Below are 19,562 nucleotides of genomic sequence, written 5' to 3' on the forward strand. Positions count from 1 at the left end.
GGCATGATAAAACTTTGGAGTTTTATGGATATGTTTAGTATCTTGGTTGTACTGATGGTCTCATGAGTATATACATATGTCAAAACAACTGATTAAACAACTTATGCTGTCTATTGCATGCTTGGTAAACCTCAATAAAGCTGTTTTTTAAAAGATCTGCATATCTATTACCTCTCCTTTCCCATTTTATGGATCAGGAAATTGAGGCCTGAGGACAAGAGAACTTTTCCAAAGTCATACCACTAGTCCAGTGCAGAGGCATTAAGTTTGTTCGTATGAAGCTTCTGGATGAGAATAGAAGAGCTCCTGGTATAAAATCTCAGTGTTTAATACATTCCGTTCTCTATGCCAAGCACTGGACTAGATGTGTTTCATTGTTTTTCTGTCCAAAAGCATGATTTTCAAAAAGCTTCTACACAGTAAACAATCCACAAAAGGAAAATGCAATCAATGAAATGTGAGAAAATATTGTAAACCATGTATCTGATAAGGGGTTAATATTCAAAATATGTACGGAACTTAGTAGGAAAAAAAAACAAAACCCAAAAAACAAAAAAGTCAGCCTGATTAAAAATGGGCAGATGCTTTTGGAATTTTTGTCATGAAATATTTCCCAGGGCCAATGTCCAGAATTGTATTTCTTAGATTTTCCTTTAAGGTTTTTATAGATTTAGGTTACATTTAAGTCGTTAATCCATCTGGAGCTGATTTTTGTATATGGTGAAAGGAAGGGGTCCAGTTTCAATCTTCTTCATGTGGCTAGCCAATTATCCCAGCAAAGACTCCAAAAGAAATTGCAGCAAAAACAAAAACTGACAAGTGGGACCTAATTAAACTAAAGTGCTTCTGTACAGCAAAAGAAACTACCAACAGAGTAAATAGACAACCTACAGAATGGGAGAAAATGTTCACTAACTATGTATCCTACCAAGGTCTAATATCCAGAGTCGATGAGGAACTTAAATCAACAAGCAAAAACCAAATAACCCCATTAAAAATTGGGCAATGATCACGGACACTTCTCAAAAGAAGACATACACATGGGCAACAAGCATATGAAAAAATGTTAAACACGACTCATCATTAGAGAAATGCAAATCAAATCCACAATGAGATACCATCTCACACAAGTCAGAATGGCTATTATTAAAAAGAAAATAACAGAGGCTGAGCGTGGTGGCTCATGCCTGTAATTCTGGCACTTTGGGAGGTCAAGTTGGGAAGAATACTTGAGCCCAGAGGTTCAAGACCAGCCTGGGCAACATAGTAAGACTTTGTCTCTACAAAAGAATTTTTAAAAATCAACTGGGCATGGTGATGCACAGCTGTAATCCCAGCTACTCAAGGGGCTGAGGTAAAAGGATCACTGGAGCCTGGAAGGTTGAAACTGCAGTGAGCCATGATCAAACCACTACACTCTACCCTGGGTGACAGAGCAAGACCCTGTCTCAAAAACCCAAAAACAAACCAAAAATAACAGATGCTGACAAGGTCATGGAGAAAAGGGAAGACTTATATACTGTTGGTGAGAATGTAAATTAGTTCAGTCACTATAGAAAGCAATTTGGAGATTTCTCAGAGAACTTAAAAGAGAGCCACTATTTGACCCAGCAACCTCATTACTGGGTATATACCCAAAATAACATAACTTATTCTACCTTAAAGATACATGCACACATAAGTTTATGGCAGCAGTATTCACAATAGAAAAGACATGGAATCAATCTAGATGCCTATCAATGGTAAATTGGATAAAGAAAATGTTGTACATATACACCATGGAATACTATGCAGCCAGGGAACTGGAGGCCATTATCCTAAGTGAATTAATGCAGGAATAGACAAACAAAACACTGCATGTTCTCACTTATAAGTGGGAACAAAACATTGAGTACACATGGACAGAGAGGGAAATAATAGACATTGGTGCCTATTTGAGGGTGGAGGGTGAGAGGAGGATGAGGATTGGAAAACTACCTGTCAGTACTATACTCATTACCTGTGTGACATAATCTGTACACCAAATCCCTGCACCACACAATTTACCCACGTAACAAACCTGCACATGTACTCCCTGAATCTAAAATGAAAGTTGGAAAGAAAAAACTTTTAAAATGGACAGAGAACCTGAATAGACATGTTTTTCTTATAAAACACACACATGGCCAACAGGTATATGAAAAGGTGCTTTATATCACTAATCAGCGATATGCAAATCAAAACCATAATGAAGTATCATCTCACACCTGCCAGAATGGCTTTTATCAAAAAGTGGTAAGTGTTGGCAAGTGTGTGGAGAAAATGGAACACTTGCGCACTGTTATTAGGAGTACACATTGGTTCAGCTGTTGTGAAAAACAATATGGAGGCTCTTTTAAAAATTAAAAATAGAACTACCATATGATACAGCAATCAATCCTACTTCTGGTTACATATCAATAAGTATCTTGAAGAGATATCTGCACATCCATGTTCATTGCAGCATTGTTTACAATAGCCAAAATATGAAAACAACCCAAGTGTGCCCTCATAGAAGAATGGATAAAGAAATTGTGGTACATATATGCAATGGAATATTGTTCAGCCATAAAAAAGAAGGAAATCCTGCCATTTGCCTTGTGGATGAACTTGAAGGGCATCATGCTAAGTGAAATAAACCAGACTCAGAAAGGCAAATACTGCATGATCTTATTTATATGTAGAATCTTAAAAAGCCAAACTCTTAAAAGTCGAGAGTAGAATAGTGGTTGCCAGACCCTGGGATGGGGAACATGGGGGGATGTTGATCAAAGAGTACAAAGTATCATTTATAAAATGAATGGGTTCTGGGGATCTAATGTACAGCATGAGTGGAGATGAATGTGTTAATGAGATTGTGTTAATCATTACATAATGTAAATCATCACATTGTACACCTTGAATATATTCAAATCTTTATTTGATAGTTAAATATTTTAAATTTTTTTGGAAGAAAAAAAAGAATTTCCCGGCCCTCAATCCCAATTTCATGGCAACAAAACTTTTCTTCTAACTCTTGATGCCCCTAAGAGGGTGGATAGCCTAGATTGTTTTCTCCAAAAAGCGCCATGCTTACATTTGTTTTGAACATTGTGAGTATTCAGACTCTGTATTAATTCAAATGGACTTATTTGTTGTTTCAGGTTTGAATCGTTTGCTTACCAATGGCTCCTATGAAGCTGCATTTCCCCTGCATGAGGTATTGTGCTGTCTTTAGTCTTTATCTTCCTTTCAATTTTGTGTTATTAAAATCAGTTTCTAGGGATAGTTGATAATTGAATTTGTCGACATTTGTTCAGAATGAATTTAATTTGTTCAATGGGTAATTAGGGAGGGTCTACTTCAATTGTTACGTCTCTTCCTCAGCATAGATTTATTTCTGTATATCTTTTTATGTAATTGCAAGAATACTTAAGAGTCACTCAGCATGAGTTCAGAGGAATGGCTTAGAGACTTTAAGTCATAAAATTAAAAAGGCATTGAAAATTTGCATCAGGCATCAAATCTACGAGAATGTTCTTAAAGTACACAGTCTTTCCAACAAATAAATTTATAGCTATTCTTTAAAAGAGTGAGAGGAAGCGTTTTTGCAAAGTCGCTGGTAACCAAAGGGTGACAAATAAAAATTAATAATGTTGTACTCATCATTGCTCACCTAAGATGTGTAAATGCTGTTACTCTATTTCCTACATAGTCTCCATCATGTAAATTACTTTTGCAAGTGTAACTGTGATTACCCCAGCTGTATTTTCCACAATAGGTTTTGGATTATTTAACCCAGAATTCCCCTACACCTGGGTTTTCAGGAACATAGTCCTTCATGATTGTTGAGAGTTTATTGTCATTTTGACGGTGTTGCACCCCTACTGTGGTCACTGCATGACACAGAGAACACAAAGATACATGTCATAGCCTCTGTCCTCTGGGACCTCACAAAGTAGCCAATGCGCAGCAACTGTTAGCTGATCTTCAGTACAGCCTTCTGTTGGAAACAATGGTAATAGTTTGTCAATAGACTTCGTAAGACAGTTCCAACTCTCCATAAATGGCAACTCTTTCCAGAACATACTTTTTTTTGGAGGACGGTGGTTCTTCTCTTGATTTTAAACACCAAGAGGATGCAAAAGGTGAGGTAGAATTTTCAGAACCTTATTTATTAAGAAAACCAGAAGCTGCCATCTGAGACCCTGTTTACAGACTGCCAGGAAACATGTTTGGAATGCTCCATTTACTAAGACAGAAGCAAACATTTTGACACAGAGGTTTGCTAGAGCCACACGCAAGTGCCTCTGAACTCTAAAGACATACACTGCTCCCCAAAACATCAATGTAGCTTCATCGTGTGATTATTTGTTGGCATTGCCCAGAAAAGGGTTTTATGAGAACTGCATTCTCCCTACTCCCAGCCCCAGCTCATGGTACAGGCAGTGTCTGAGAGATGGTAATGGCAGAAGGCCTGTGCAGGGGAGCGTGGGGCTGGGCATGGAGATGTCTAAGGAGATGCAGCTACAAAGCCCCACAGAGTGACTCATGGCCTTCACAATGACTTTCCTATCTCAGTAAAGTCCTGTATTCTGTGAGAAGAGAAATTCCAAATTTGGAGTAGCAGCAGCAATCATTGCATTATTGCTCTTCTGACTTTTTACTCTCAGTTTAACTTGATTATATTATTTAACCTCAGAGGCAGGAAGGCAGGAGGGTCAGATATTGCTGCTTTTGTTTCACATTAAAGATTTAGATAGAGGTTTAGAGAAGGGTGAAACCTCCTTAAGTCACAAGTGAGTTGGTGGTTGAGCTGAGACTCACCTGAGTTTCTTTACTCCCAGCTCTGTATTCTTTCCATTAAGAAAGGACTTCTTATCAGGTGCGGTGACTCAGGCCTGTAACCCCAGCACTTCGGGAGGCTGAGATGGAAGTATTGCTTGAGTCCAGGAGTTTGAGACCAGCCTAAGCAACATAGTGAGACATTATCTCTACCAAAAATAAACAAATAAATAAGAAAGGGCTTCTCAGCTTAATGTGAATAATTAGTTTGCCTCCAGAAAGTACCTTTTCTCTTTGTGAAACTCGCATTTCCACAAACTAACCTTGGAAAAACATGCACCTCTCTGGCCCTTTGTCTCCTCATTTCTTCAATGATGAGGTTGAATTAAATTTTAATTACAAGAATTCTGAAGTGACTGCCAGCTTTTACATTGCAGGATTTTCTTGTCAATAACATTGTGACAAGGTTACAGCTATGGCTGTATACCAACTACTTTACCTTGAAAAAAGTGGGAAGAGCGGCCAGGCACAGTGACTCACACCTGTAATCCCAGCACTTTGGGAGGCCGAGGGGGACAGATCGCTTGAGTCTAGGAATTTGAGAGTAGCCTGGGCAATATGGCAAAACCTCATCTCTACAAAAAATACAGAAGTTAGCCAGACATGGTGGCACATGCCTATAGTCCCAGCTACTTGGGAGGCTGAGGTGGGAGTATTGCTTGAGCCTGGGAGGTGGAGGTTGCAGTGAGCTGAGATTGTACCACTGCACTCTAGCCTGGGTGACAGAGTGAAACCCAGTCTCAAAAGAAGAAGAAGAAGAGGAAGAAGAAGGAGAAGAAGAAGAAGAAGAAGAAGAAGTAGTAGTAGTAGTAGTAGTAGTAGGGAAGAGAACTAAGTCTAGGGCATGGCCCCTGGGCCAGACGCTATTTATTCAAACCACATAAGAAACCAAATAGGACAAATATGATTTCATTATGGATTAGGAAACCAAGGCTCAGAGCATTTAGGGAGCTTGTCCAATATCTTGCTAAAAAGTAGCAGAACCAAATCTGACCTCAGTTCAAACCTTTCTGATTATAGCAAGCACATGCTTTCTACTAGACATCAGCAGCAGCAAGACAACATCCAAAGTAGCTCATGGAACTGCCTGCCCTTTAATAGAGAGGATTCATTTTTTTCTCATATCACTCCTATCACTACACCTATTGTAAGTGACTAGTATTACCATCAGCATTTCCTTGTGACTTTTGTGAGTACTATCTCACTGGCAGTGGTGTTTTTATCCCAGGGAAGTTATAGAAGTAAAAACTCCATTCGAACCCATGGAGCAGAAAACCACCGACATCTACTCTATGAGTGCTGGGCCTCCTGGGGCGTGTGGTATAAATACCAACCTTTGGATCTTGTAAGGTGAGTTTTTAACCAGCTGCATAGATAAAGTTTACACAGAATGATTAGGGCAGACTGTCAGTTGGGACAAGCTGTCAATGAAGGAAAGAGAGTCTGAAGTATACAGCTCTCACTCATATCTGGCTTCTTCACAAAAGGGAAACTCATCTGAGGACATCAGCTGTTCTTAGTAAACCAACCATCCCTCTGATGAGGATGGAGTTTCCCCCAAAAGAGTCTTAGAGAGGGGCCCAGAAATGGGCATGTGAAATCAGCCAGACCTGTCACAAGACTTCATAAAGAGCAAGTCACCCTTGTGAGTCTTATTGACAAATCATCTTGTACAAAGTTCACACTGCTTACATATATTACTGACAAAGTAAAATATCTATTATAGTTATGCAAATAGGGCATATGGAGTACTGTCATTCCAATAAATTTCAGGCTTAGTTTTCATTTAAAACTAATAACCTTTAAAGACTGTTTTAATCTGAAGGTCAAAAAGTATATCAGCTTTTAACCTATGATAACTGTGAAGTGGAAATTTATGGTTTTTTAAACCATCTGCCCAACCTTTTGCCTTGGCAGCATTATTCTCTGATGTCTCATTATTTATTTAGAGGTTGGTTATTAAGATTGGATAATAACAACCCACACTTCATGGATTCCTTATTAAAAAGACAAAGTCATGTCTCCTTTCTTAGACTAGCTAGATGCGTTGCACTTAGATATCGGAGTCATAAAAAAATGAGCACAGAGGGGAGGAAAAACAAGACGCTCACTTTATCTTTCACCCCACTGGGTGGTATCCTTCCTACCACAGCTCTTATCACCAAGTGTTTACTCCCTGTGTTCCAAGGGCATTGATGAATTGTGATCCATTCCTTGTGTTGGCAAATAATCCAGACAATCTGGGTGAATGAAAAATATTTTCTGAGATAAGATCATTTTCCTTTGATCAGACTCAATGTATGACAAATAGTGGGGGGAAAAAACAAAAGTAAATTCTCTTCCCAGCCTCAGTGCCATGTTACAGGATTACATTGATTAGAAATTATAGATAATTGCTGTAGGCAACACATTTCCCATTCATGACAGTGTTTTGATTAAGATTTTGCAGTTGCGGTTAGTCAATGAGTATTAATTAACTGTCTATTGTGTTTCTAGTACTGTGCTAAGTACTATTGGCAAAGCCAAACTGACTCCAAATGGTCTCTGGCTCTGAAAAACTCAGTTTTGCTTAGCAACACAGACCCTGCATACTTGAAACAACAAGAAAAGAAATAGAAGACCATACATAATTAGGTGAAATGTGTGACAGAGGCCGTAAGTTTTACAGTAATTCAGAAAAATGGAAGGAATGGATGTGGGCGGCATCCCTGTGGAAGTCTCTGGGGAGCTAAGCCCTGGAAGAACAGTGGCATTTATGTTGGGCAAATAAAGGGCAATGAAAAGCACAACCAAGTCTTGAGTAGACTGAAGCTGTGGAGCATCTAGGGAATGTCATCTCTTAAACAGTTCCCATCCTATGGGTTTTATTCCACTCTAGCTCTCGAATCGGGCCTCACCTCAGCATCTCCACTGCCTTCACTTGTGAACTGGACTATGACAGCTGTGTGCCTAGTTGGTGTCCCTTTGCCCACTCTGGTCCCTTCCAATCTATTCTGTCTTCTCAGAATAAGCTTGTGTACAGCCATGTTATTTTATGGAAGGGCTAATTCTATTTCTGATACAGAGTAGTAGAAGAAATGTAAGCCCAGATCCTAGATTTAGATTTGATTGGATGTTCTAGTCTCTTGGCTTACCTTGTTTGCAGTTTAACCATAAGGTCACTACAAAGTAAAATGACTACACAAAGTTGCATAACGCTTAACTTCACACCCTGCACTGTAATTTGCAAGGCTGTTGTGTCTTTAACAGGAGGTACTTTGGAGAGAAGATTGGGTTGTATTTTGCCTGGTTGGGCTGGTACACTGGCATGCTCTTCCCAGCTGCCTTCATTGGATTGTTTGTCTTTTTGTATGGCGTCACCACTCTGGATCACTGCCAAGTCAGGTATGGGGAACTCTTGGGTGAGCCTGCCTTTGTTTAGTACTTAGAGGTGGCTGTTTGCATTTTGGGGGTATTCACAGGCTGTGGAGACACTTAGATTTTCATTGACTATAAGTGTTCTTTTTTTAACTTTTTCACCTTTTTTCTCAGCTGATACTACAAAATAGGGAACTAGCAATTCTGTTTCATGAATTCTGTGTTTTTACAAGAACTCTTTAAACTTGAGCCAGAAAGACATCTCACCAACTTGCTAGTACCTTGAGAGTGGTTCAGTGTCAACCATCATTATCTTGGTTGTCTCACCAGAATATGGGTCAAGGTACTCACAGAGATCTTGTTGCAAGGCTGGACAATGATCTTAAATTGTAAATGTGCCTTTTAAATGTGATTGCAAAAATAAAAGTGAATGAGTAAGCCTCCCATCTACAAAAATATTTTGCTTTCTGGTGAAGTTGTTAATGTGTTAATGAAATGAAAATTTCCCCCAGGATAGGGCTAGAATCTCTAGTCATTTGTATTTTATTTTCCATGTTAGTTTTATGCACATAGAGATCAAGACAGGTATCTTTATATATCTTCTGACTCCCATAATTCAGTATGAAATTGCTTCAGACATATGAAAAGTGAAGGACATTTCTATAATTTAGGATATAACGATCAATGTTTGGCTTTATGTATTTTCCTGAGTTTATCTTATTAATATGTAAAGCTAAGGAACAACCTCATAAGTAGGTTTTCAAATTATTTAAATGTGCAAGAACTTGTTTACATTAATATCAGATAAAGCTAAGATGCTTCTAAGGGCATAAATTTAATCTACTGGATCTTATTTACTAGTTGAACATTCTGTTGAAGTTAGAAAAAAAAGTTCCACGTCATCAAAAAGCAGTCTTTTCTGTTCTCTTTTCCAGTAAAGAAGTCTGCCAAGCTACAGATATCATCATGTGTCCTGTGTGTGATAAATACTGTCCATTCATGCGGCTGTCAGACAGCTGTGTATATGCCAAGGTAATTTCAAAATGTAGCATTTTAGATGGATTTAATTTAACATACACCTTCCTGAGGTATGGTGGGTAACTATATTCTGTCATTTCCAGTCTTTGATTCTCAAGTGGATGTTGTAGGATAGATTTATCTCCATCATTCAGTATTCTAATTCAGAAATCTTTTAAAAATGCCCATGTATTTGAAAGTCATGGCTCTATACAACATTACATGGAGGTGCAGCATGGCCCAGTGTGAGGAGCATAGTTGCTGGAGTCAGAGAAATTTAGGTCCAAGTTTTGACTCTGCTCTTTACCATTTCTGTGTCTGGGAACAAGATATGTAACTCCTTTGAGTCTCAGTTTTCTCATTTGCTAAATGGAGACCATGAAGACTTGTTTCACTTGGAGTTAAGGTGTATACTGAGTATAGTGCTTGGTAAATAGACCTCAGTAAATGACAGCTATCATTATTTGCCTCCTCTTCATCATCATTATTGTCAAAATGACCTCCATTCATGGCTAGCTCAGTCACTTACCTCTTTAGCCTTGAACATGTGCCCGCTTTCCAAGAATGAGCTTTCTTGTCTGTAAAGTGCAGGAAATATGTGCCCTTTCTGTCCTGCCCCATTAGAATGACACAAGAACAGAAGAGAATACATGTGAAAGTGCTTTGAGAAAAAAAAAAAATACATGGCACCACCATTTTTATGTTATTGCATAGCCCTTTCTCGTGATATGCCTTACTTTATTGAAATATTAGACATGTTCCTCACATTCCTAGGGTTTTTTGTTAATACTTAGGTGATGGTGTCCCTAACACAAAACAATAGCTGAAATTTGGGTTCATGAAGACTTTTCCAAGAGTCACTGCCTTTTGGCTTGCCCAGATTCAGGTATAAATGGCATTGGCAGATTTTATTCAGCCTTTGTAATCAAGGAAGCCTGGATCTATCTAATTACTCTGTTGGCATTGCAGAGTTTTGTTCATTTTAAATGAGAGAACATTTGATAGGCAACCCAGGACCCCGCCTATCTATAACGCCTTTAGTACTGCAGGTGGCCAGTAGTGTGGGAGGAGCCCAGACTGCAGCAGTGAGCTGTGGTTTTGGAAAGGTTTGAGCTCTTATGTTGCGAGGGACAAAAAAAGCACAAAATGCCCTCCCTATCTTTGGGAAACACTGAATGGGTGAGGATAAATTTAACAGAGTGACCTTAGGATGTAGAGATTTGATGAGGATCAAGAGCTTTGTCAGTAATATAATTTTGTTTAAAGGTCAGATATAAGCCTGAATTGCTCAGGTGTTAAAACTCTGCTTCTGGGGAACCCCAAAAGCAGAAGCCCTTTTTTTTTTAATGTAGAAATATATGCCTGAGTAAAATTCTCGTTTTTTAGAAGATTCTTAATAATTCTTTTAAGGAATCATCATGAACATTTTATGAGTACTCAGATTTTATAGGGGCTTATTTTGGCAGTTATTCTCCCTAACTTAAGACCTAGAAGAAGAATAATTATAATAGTTACAACTAAAATAATAGCTAGGTAATCTACATTGATTATTTCTAATTCTTACAGCAACTTCAAGATAGGTGTCATTATTTCCATTTTATTCAGAGGCTCAAAGACGTAAAAATTACTCACGCATGATCATGCAGCAGTAAGTCGCTGGGACTTGGTTTACTGCACTGCAAAACATGCCTTCTTTACCACTGCGTCTTACTGAGCCACCAGATGTTTAGATTCTGAATTTAACATTGGCCTTACCTAGAAACCTAGTAAAATGAAAGATAAAAAGCCTAAGAACGACAGAATTGGGGTTATATGGGGTTTCCTTTAGAATAGTTATTAGAGATGTCAGAGTGATTTCATGGGACTGTGGATACACAGAAATACTGGATCAGATTGGAGCTGGGATCCCTTCCAGGCAGGCTGTTCTGCTGATAGGGATGCTGTATCCTTGCCTCTTCTGTTTGCAAGAATCAGAAACCCGACTCCAACTAGCTTAGGCAGAAAGTGACTTAATGATACATTTTGCCAGAACCGATACTGCGGTAGCTCACACTGTGTGATCATGAGGGCCTCACAGCCTAGAACTGGTTCTCCAGGGCCCCCGGTGTCCCTGCCCACTTGATCATTCTGTAGACTAGTTCCCTGTTTAACAGAAAAGAGAGCTAAGCTGCTTTGGCTCCAGGCTTATGTCTTCTTCCCCTTGTCTCCTTAAGTGTATTTTTGTGCTTATTTTAAACTCCTGGTCTGCTGCGACAGTATGTCTATGGGAATCTTCTTCAGAGGGAAGGGGTTGTTGTCTTCCCCATATATTCCATTATTTTGGCCTGTGGGTACTTGTCCTCTGGAGGCATCAGTCACTTTGAGTAAGGGCAAAAGCCAAGCCCATGTCTGTCAGTCCTACTTCAGTTACGGAGAGGACAGCATGCCCCAGCCACGACTGTTTGCTGCCAGTCTATCAGAGGACTTTTCTGGTCAGTTTCATTTTGAAACCTGCCTAAGAACAAAGCAGAATTAGGTGGCAGCACTTTCTCTTGATTGTAATCCACCAGCCCTGGGGTTTAAGAGGAGGTAGACTGTGGATTGAATACCCGAGACATCTATCCAGGTAGCACCTGCTTTTCACCCATGTCTAACCAAGCAAGACTTTGAGCATTCCCTGACACTGCTCCAGGAACACCAGCACCTGTGGTGTGGCCTGCTTAGCTGATTTTTGATGGAGGGGAAACTAATTGTCCAATGGCCACTTGAGGGAGAGAGGCTAGAGTAGAGCTTATGTATTTCTCTAACTTGTGCTCTCATTCTGCTCTGGATCTACCACCTACCTCTGCCCCCACACCACCACCATCACACACACACCAGTTCAAGATAACCTCCCATCTCCCCTGGGGTTGCTCAGGGCCTTTTTTTTTTTGTTTTTGTGTTTTGTTAGTTCCTTTAATCTACTATCCTGCTTCTCTAGGTTTGATTTTGGCAGAGCATGCCTTCAGCTTAAGCTAACTGACCATCTCATTAGGAACCAGAAGCCCCTATAACCTTACCCCTCCTCATTCATATATTGTCAAATTCATAACTGCAGCAGAAAGCTGCCTGTTTCCAAATGTTTGTGTATCAGCCCCAGGGCAGTACTCTGATTGGTTCTATTTTGAGTCATGTGTCCCTTGAGACCAGCAGGAGTTACTTGGAGAAAGGAGAATGGAAGAAAGTTGATCTGGGTAGCCAAAAACAGCGATAACTGCAGTCCATTCCAGAATGGACACTGATGGTGCAAGCTACACCTTCTAGCAGCTCACAGTAAATACTTTGATAGAGGCTGGGTGCGGTGGCTCACACCTGTAATCCCAGCACTTTGGGAAGCTGAGGTGGGCAGATCACCTGAGGTCAGGAGTTCGAGACCAGCCTGGCCAACATGGTAAAACCCTGTCTCGACAAAAATACAAAAATTAGCATGATGGCGGGTGTCTGTAATCCCAGCTACTTGGGAGGCTGAGGCAGCAGAATCACTTGAATCCAGGAGGCAGAGGTCACAGTGAGCCGATATCATGCCATTGCACTCCAGCCTGGGTGACAGAGAGAGACTCCATGTCAAAAAAAAAAAAAAAAAAGAAAGGAAAGAAGGAAGGAAGGAAGGAAGGAAGAAAGAGAAAGAGAGAAAAAGAAAAATACTCTGATAGAGAGCACAGACCAGTCAAATACCACTAGAACCTTCAAGCTTGATTTGATCCCAAGGGCCGAATCTACAGCTTAACATTCCCTCTGTCATATGAAATAGATAAGCTTCAGACATTTGTTTCATAGCAGGTATTTGAGTGCTGCCCATCTCTCCCCTATTCAAAGAAAGAGAAACTTTTGGAATAATCTGAAATACTTCATATTCTGATATAACATGAAAAACCTGTTTATATTTGGTGCATTCTCGAAGGGACAATAAAGTATACTTTATAAGTAGCTATAAAGTACCCCAAAAAAGGTTATGCTTTATGAACCTATTAGTCATCATTTCAATTTGTCATGTACATTAGTATGATTTATACTGGAGGCAGAAATGAGCTTGGCAGTTTTGGAGTAAGAATGGATATTTTTGCTTTCTGCTGTGGTGTTTGCAATAGAATATATTATTCTAGCAATAAAGTATTGCTATCCGTCTTTGTGTTAATGTGGAAAAGGTAAATATAGTGATTATCCAAGGCTTTAATAAGGGTAGAGTTGGATTTAGTTAATGGTTCTGTTCTTTTTTATAAGGCTGAAATCCAGAGGGCAGCCCAGAAAATGTTTGCTCAAAACTACGTAAACAAAATAGCCATGTTTTCAAAGTGAATAAATGAGGCACTAAAAACAGTGCTTGGGAAGTTGAAAACCTTTAAAGCTGCAATCATAACACCTTCCTGGCCCTAAATATAACTATATCCATACACATATGTATATAAGAGTTTTATAGTACACAAAGGGGAATTCTTAGTAGCACTATTGGGACTGCTGATAAATGTTCAACTAGATGATACCCACATAAAGAGAACACATTCTCTTCTCTATATCTGAACTACCTCACAGTTAGAGGAAGCTTTTTCTTATTTATGGTCCAAAAGGAATATTCCCTCCGCCACCCCACCCCATCCCCCTGCAAAAACCTGCAAAACTCATCATCACAGCTATTTTTATAAAACTTGAAAAAATTTGAATTGGAATACCAAATATGAGAAATTAGCTCAACATTGATTCTTATTATTCGCAGGTAACCCACCTTTTTGACAACGGAGCCACTGTCTTCTTTGCTGTTTTCATGGCAGTCTGGGGTAAGTGTTCTAGAACCATAAAATTTGAGTTCTCCTTATATACCTCATGATATGTTCCTTTAGAAGTCACTCTGGATGTGAAAGCAAGGAGCTTGGGTAAATGGAGTTGGCTTTTCTATTAGCAAAAAGTTGGTAAAGAATTTATTGGGTTTATTTGAAATGATATTTTAGAGGAAAGACACGTCCGATTTCACTTAAACCTTCAACAATGTCATTAGTTCTCTGTTATTATAGTAAAATTCACTTTCTGTTGGACACAGAACTAAAGCTTGTGGTACAACTTTAGTTTAGGTCAGGGGAGAACTGAAAACCCATCTCAGCATATATAGGGCTTTCTGTTGTAAGTGGCTAACGTGTGAGTACCCACCTTTAGCTTTCTTCCAGTACAAAATTACCCCTAAAATCAAGGCCTATTCACAGGACTGAATTGAGCTTTCTGATACCATTTCAAGCTAACAGCCCATCACACAAGGTGTGATGGAAACAGTCAATATTGGAAGCAACAGGACTTGATTGAAATCTCAACTCTCTTTACACACCAGGCTGTGTAATTTTTGGCAAGTTAGTTAACCTACCTCTTTGTAAAATGGGTTTACTAATATAATAGTCAAATAATTATAAAGCTTTAATTTAATGATGTAGAAAAACATCTCACAAATTCATGGAAAACAGTTAATGGCAGTTACCTTTGGAAAGGATGATTCATGGAAGAGTAGGTGAACAATGATGAGAGACAAACTTTATGCTATATATTTTTAGCCTGGTTTGAATCTTTTACAACAATTATACTTTTCTCTTATAACTTCAATTGCCAAAATCTGAATTTTGATGTAACAAGCTCTACTAACTTTAGACTTAGGCTCATCTTGTTCATTATATCTGCTAAGAATATTGGAATGTTCCCCATCTTTCAGGCCCCAACTGAAATGTCATCTGCTCCAGCCAAAAGATGTCTTCCTCCTTTGAACTTTCATAGCATTTTGTTCTTAGGGCACTTAAAATTATTTTCATACATAATATATCTTGTCTAGTAGACTTATCATCCTTGAGAACCATTATGATCATCAGAAACCTCATAAATTTTTTATTTTGGAGATGGATAGAATCAGTAAGTTTTTGTTGGATGGATAGGTGGGTCAATGGATGGATGGAAGGGTGGATGCATGTTTGAATGGGTGGATGGATAAATGGATGGATGGAAGGAAAGAAAAAAAGAGAAGAATGAGAAAGAAATTACCAAAAGGATTTATTTATGATACAGTGAATATATTTAAGAGGTTTTTTTTGATAAGTGGAAACATAAAACTCTGTTCACTTGAGGAGGCTTGTTCTTGATATATTCTGTCTTTTGCACCTAGAGACTGTCAAAGGAAAATTGTCCCACCCATCACAGCCCTGTTGAAGGGACATGTTTTGAACCCTATGACTCCAGCCCCTCTCAGCCAGTAAGCATTTGAACCAAGATCAGTCAAACCACAGGTTGGTGAGTGGCCTGGGAAAAGGCCTGAGGTTCTGCCCAGACAAGAACTTATTAGGGCCACCCAGATTCTCATTCTCTAGAATGCGAAGTAGCAAATGTAAAGGGAAATAGGGAGTTAGGAGCAAGTACTGACACTGAAAGATACAGAGAGCAGGAGGGAGGGGAAAAAAAGAAAGATTAAAATTGACCATCGGGTAGAAGTAGGAATAGGAGGAATTAGGAGGCTGAAGTTATGATAACCAGAACCTAGAAATAAGTAGAAGCAAAGAACTAGTGAAAACAATTAGAGGATGATAAAGCCAATTGGGAGAAAATGCAAGACAATTCCCAAAGAGAAGCAAAGAGAGATCGCCAAGTCATGTTATTAGTGGAGTGTCAGGATGAAGACCCAGACTCTGTGGCTGAGATCTCTGTCAAGCTTTGGGCTTCCATATCCTGTCTCTGAATAGGCCATGTCTTTTTTCCTATAGGATTCCTGCCTCCCTTGGTGGACCTTGTGAAAAGCTTTCACTGTTCATGCCACCCTTAATGCATCTCTGTCCCTTGCAAACAAACTAACCCTAACAGGACTTTTGGTTACAGGACTGAGCTTTCAGATAAAGAATGCATATCTACTTTTACTAGAATTTATTAGTATCAGAAACCATGATTAGGATAAGCCATATAATGTTTAAGCTTTGCCATGGCCACAAATGAGGGGACTTTGGAAATGTATTCATTTCCTAAATCAGTGGTTCCCAAACCTTTTCAGGTCACAGCACACATAAAAAATGAAAATATTTACACAGCATGCTGGTATACATAGAGGAGCTTCCTTATTGCCACAGGTAGGGCTGTCCCAAAGACCCTAGCCTCAGAAGCCCCAAGGGTTGAAAGGGTTGTTATTATTGTTCCTGGCATAGTCATTTGGAAGCTCTGCCTTGGGCTGCTAATCTACTGTGTAATGAGTTAATGCTTCTATGTAAAGAGGGTATCCTGTTGGCATTCTGTAAGAATTAAAACACAAAACTTTCTTAGCCACTTCAGTATTTCACCAATTTCAGATATACTTTAATTGAATAGTGGCTTCTTCTCACAGTTTACCTCCTGAGACTACACAGAAGTAAATTTTGGTAGGATGACATTTGTTCGTAAGGCAGAGGTTATTACTCTCTCCCACTACCTCCATTATAAAAGAGATGGCATGCCCTCTTTGCAAGTTGTGTTTTATGTTATGGATGACAAATAGGTTTTCTTTTATCCCCTTGCCAACCATAGCTGATTGGTGCTGGCTGCCTGGAGCATGGAGTTGAGAAGTTTCTGAGGTTGAAAGTGGGTGGATTGAAGATTTAACAGCCCTTGTGCTTTGGAGTATACTTTGTAAGACTCTGACGGATGTTCTATAATAAACTTTGGACACAAAGGAGCATTTTAGGGCCATTCCAGGCAAGACATGCCTGGAATAATTCACCCTCTAAGTTGCTTGGTCTTAGATAACAACTTATTGCCTAAATCCCATATTATTTCTATAAATATGCTAGTTTGAGAAAAAGAATGAGTTGCCCCAGGTGTTTCTGTATAGCTAGAGATATGCCTTTTGCAGAAATCTAAAATAGCCAACAATATTAACAGAGACATTAATAGCATTCATTTTTTGAGGGATTGCTATGTACTAAACACAGTCCTAAGCATTGCCCACATATCATCTCATTTAATCTCTCCAGAAAACTTTTTGTACCTAGAGACTGTCAAAATACATAAAAAGGTGCTGTTCTTATCCTCTTATGACAGATAAGGAAACTGCAGCAGTAGCTAGAAAGTGGCAAAGCCAAGAGTTAAACTGGGCAGTCTGAGTTCCTCTTCTCTACTGCTAGAATCAGGTATTGTTTGTTACCATTTCCTTCTGTTTTGGAGACCTGAACCTTAAAATAAAGGACTGCTATGCTTGTCCTGAGCCCCATTTATCCTGCTTTGAGACAGTGATGTTCTATAAAATCGTGTCAGTATTAATGGAGCTCAGTTTAATGGTCTCAGGATCATCTCTTATGATTGACAGGTTACAGCAGTAAAGAAAACAAATGCACTCTATTTTCAGGAAATTGTTAGATATGAAGCTGATGAGAACAGATGTAAGTGGTTTACAAGACTTCTGAAGGGCTGGGGTTGACGTGTTCATTTTGTTGACTTTGCTTTGTGTGTTCACTGGAAAAAATAATAAGGCTCTATCTGGAACCAGTTTGTAGCAACTGGGAGAGTCTTGGTGTTGGGTTAGGAATCCTGACAGAACACCACTACCTTTGTTCAGGTCACATCTGTGTGACTGCAGGGCTCCCTGGGGATCCCCAACGTATGTTGTGAGCCTGAGTCTGGGCTTAAATTACAGTGTGACCCATTTTTGAAAGCTCATTTTTGTTCAGAAAAGTTCAAGGGGCAGAATGATTATGGACTAAATATTTCCTCTCCCAGGTCAAAAATAAATGAGTCATTAGGGAACTAGATGTTGTCAGAGACCTGTTAGGGAAGCAGATTATTTCCCTCTGTTCTGTTTCTGGTTTGGTTTTGTTTTTTCTCTTTCCCCCTTGTTTTCATTTTTTACTTTTAGGATTGCCAAAAGTTAAATTATCCCCAGTAAACACACAAAGCAAGATCCTCAGAGCTCTTTAATCACAATGACAAGATTGTGATTATTTAGTGTGATCCTGTTAGTAACAGTGAATTAAGTATGTCTCATTTAAAAAATAAATTTTGTAAGAATCAGCTTTTGTTTCTAAATATTTATGTATGATAGAAATTATGGGTTTTGATATTTTTCTGTTATCAAGTTGAAGAATTTTCCTTCTATTATTAGGAATTTAGGGTTTTAACAATCATGAATGGATACAGAATTTTGCCAAAAGACAATAAATATGATTGTCTTCGTTAACACAGGAAAAGCTTTTGGCAAAATTATATATACATACATACATACACTTTAAGTTCTGGGATACATGTGCAGAATGTGCAGGTTTGTTAATTTTCTGTCTCATATTGACAGTGGGGTGTTAAAGTCTCCCACTATTACTGTGTGAGAGTCTAAGTCTCTTTGTAGGTTTCTAAGAACTTGCTTTATGAATCTGGGTGCTCCTGTATTGGGTGCATATATATTTAGGATAGTTAGCTCTTCTTGTTGCATTGATACCTTTACCATTATGTAATGCCTTTGTTGTTTTTTGGTTTTTTTTTTGTTGTTGTTGTTGTTTTTTTGATCTTTGTTGATTTAAAGTCTGTTTTATCAGAGACTGGGATTGTAAACCCTGCTTTTTTTTTTTTTTTCCTTTCCATTTGCTTGGTAAATATTCCTCCCTCCCTTTATTTTGAGCCTATGTGTGTCTTTGCACACGAGATGGGTCTCCTGAATACAGCACACCAATGGGTGTTGACTCTTTATCCAGTTTGCCAGTCTGTGTCTTTTAATTGGGGCATTTAGCCCATTTATATTTAAGATTAATACTGTTATGTATGAATTTGGTACTGTCATTATGATGCTACCTAGTTATTTTGCCCATTGGTTGATGCAGTTTCTTCATAGTGTCCATGGTCTTTACAATTTTGTATGTTTTTGCAGTGGCTGGTACCAGTTTTTCCTTTCCATATTTAGTGCTTCTTTCAGGAGCTTTTTGTAATTTTGTCTGGTGGTGACAAAAATCTCTCAGCATTTGCTTGTCTGTAAAGTATCTTATTTCTTTTCCCTTATGAAGCTTAGTTTGGCTAGATATTAAATTCTGGATTTAAAATTCTTTAAGAACATTGAATATTGGCCCCCACTCTCTTCTGGCTTGTAGGGTTTCTGCTTAGAGATCCACTGTTAGCCTGATGGACTTCCCTTTGTGGGAAACCTGACCTTTCTTTCTGGCTATGCTTAACACTTCTTTTTTCATTTCAACCTTGGTGAATCTGATGATTATGTGTCTTGGGGTTGCTCTTCTCGAGGAGTATCTTTGTGGTGTTCTCTGTATTTCCTGAATTTGAATGTTTGCCTGCCTTGCTAGGTTGGGGAAGTTCTTCCAGATAATATCCTGAGGAGTGTTTTCCAACTTAGTCTTATTCTCCCCATAACT

The 19,562-nt window shown here is 38.9% G+C and overlaps 1 protein-coding gene across 8 annotated transcripts in view; it reads left to right on the forward strand.

Moving 5' to 3' along the window:
* Positions 1-19,562, forward strand: part of ANO4 (anoctamin 4) — a 398,033-nt gene that overhangs the window by 315,477 nt on the left and 62,994 nt on the right. For all 8 annotated transcript variants that reach the window (XM_032298965.1, XM_032298973.1, XM_032298986.1 and 5 more), the window contains 5 exons: positions 3,162-3,217; positions 6,071-6,192; positions 8,092-8,226; positions 9,135-9,231; positions 13,946-14,006. In XM_032298965.1, coding sequence (XP_032154856.1) covers positions 3,162-3,217; positions 6,071-6,192; positions 8,092-8,226; positions 9,135-9,231; positions 13,946-14,006 — 471 coding nt within the window. The remainder of the gene's footprint in view (positions 1-3,161; positions 3,218-6,070; positions 6,193-8,091; positions 8,227-9,134; positions 9,232-13,945; positions 14,007-19,562) is intronic.

Source organism: Sapajus apella, unplaced genomic scaffold (assembly GCF_009761245.1).
Source record: "Sapajus apella isolate SASKATOON/1434 unplaced genomic scaffold, GSC_monkey_1.0 scaffold2, whole genome shotgun sequence".
NCBI lineage: Eukaryota > Metazoa > Chordata > Mammalia > Primates > Cebidae > Sapajus > Sapajus apella.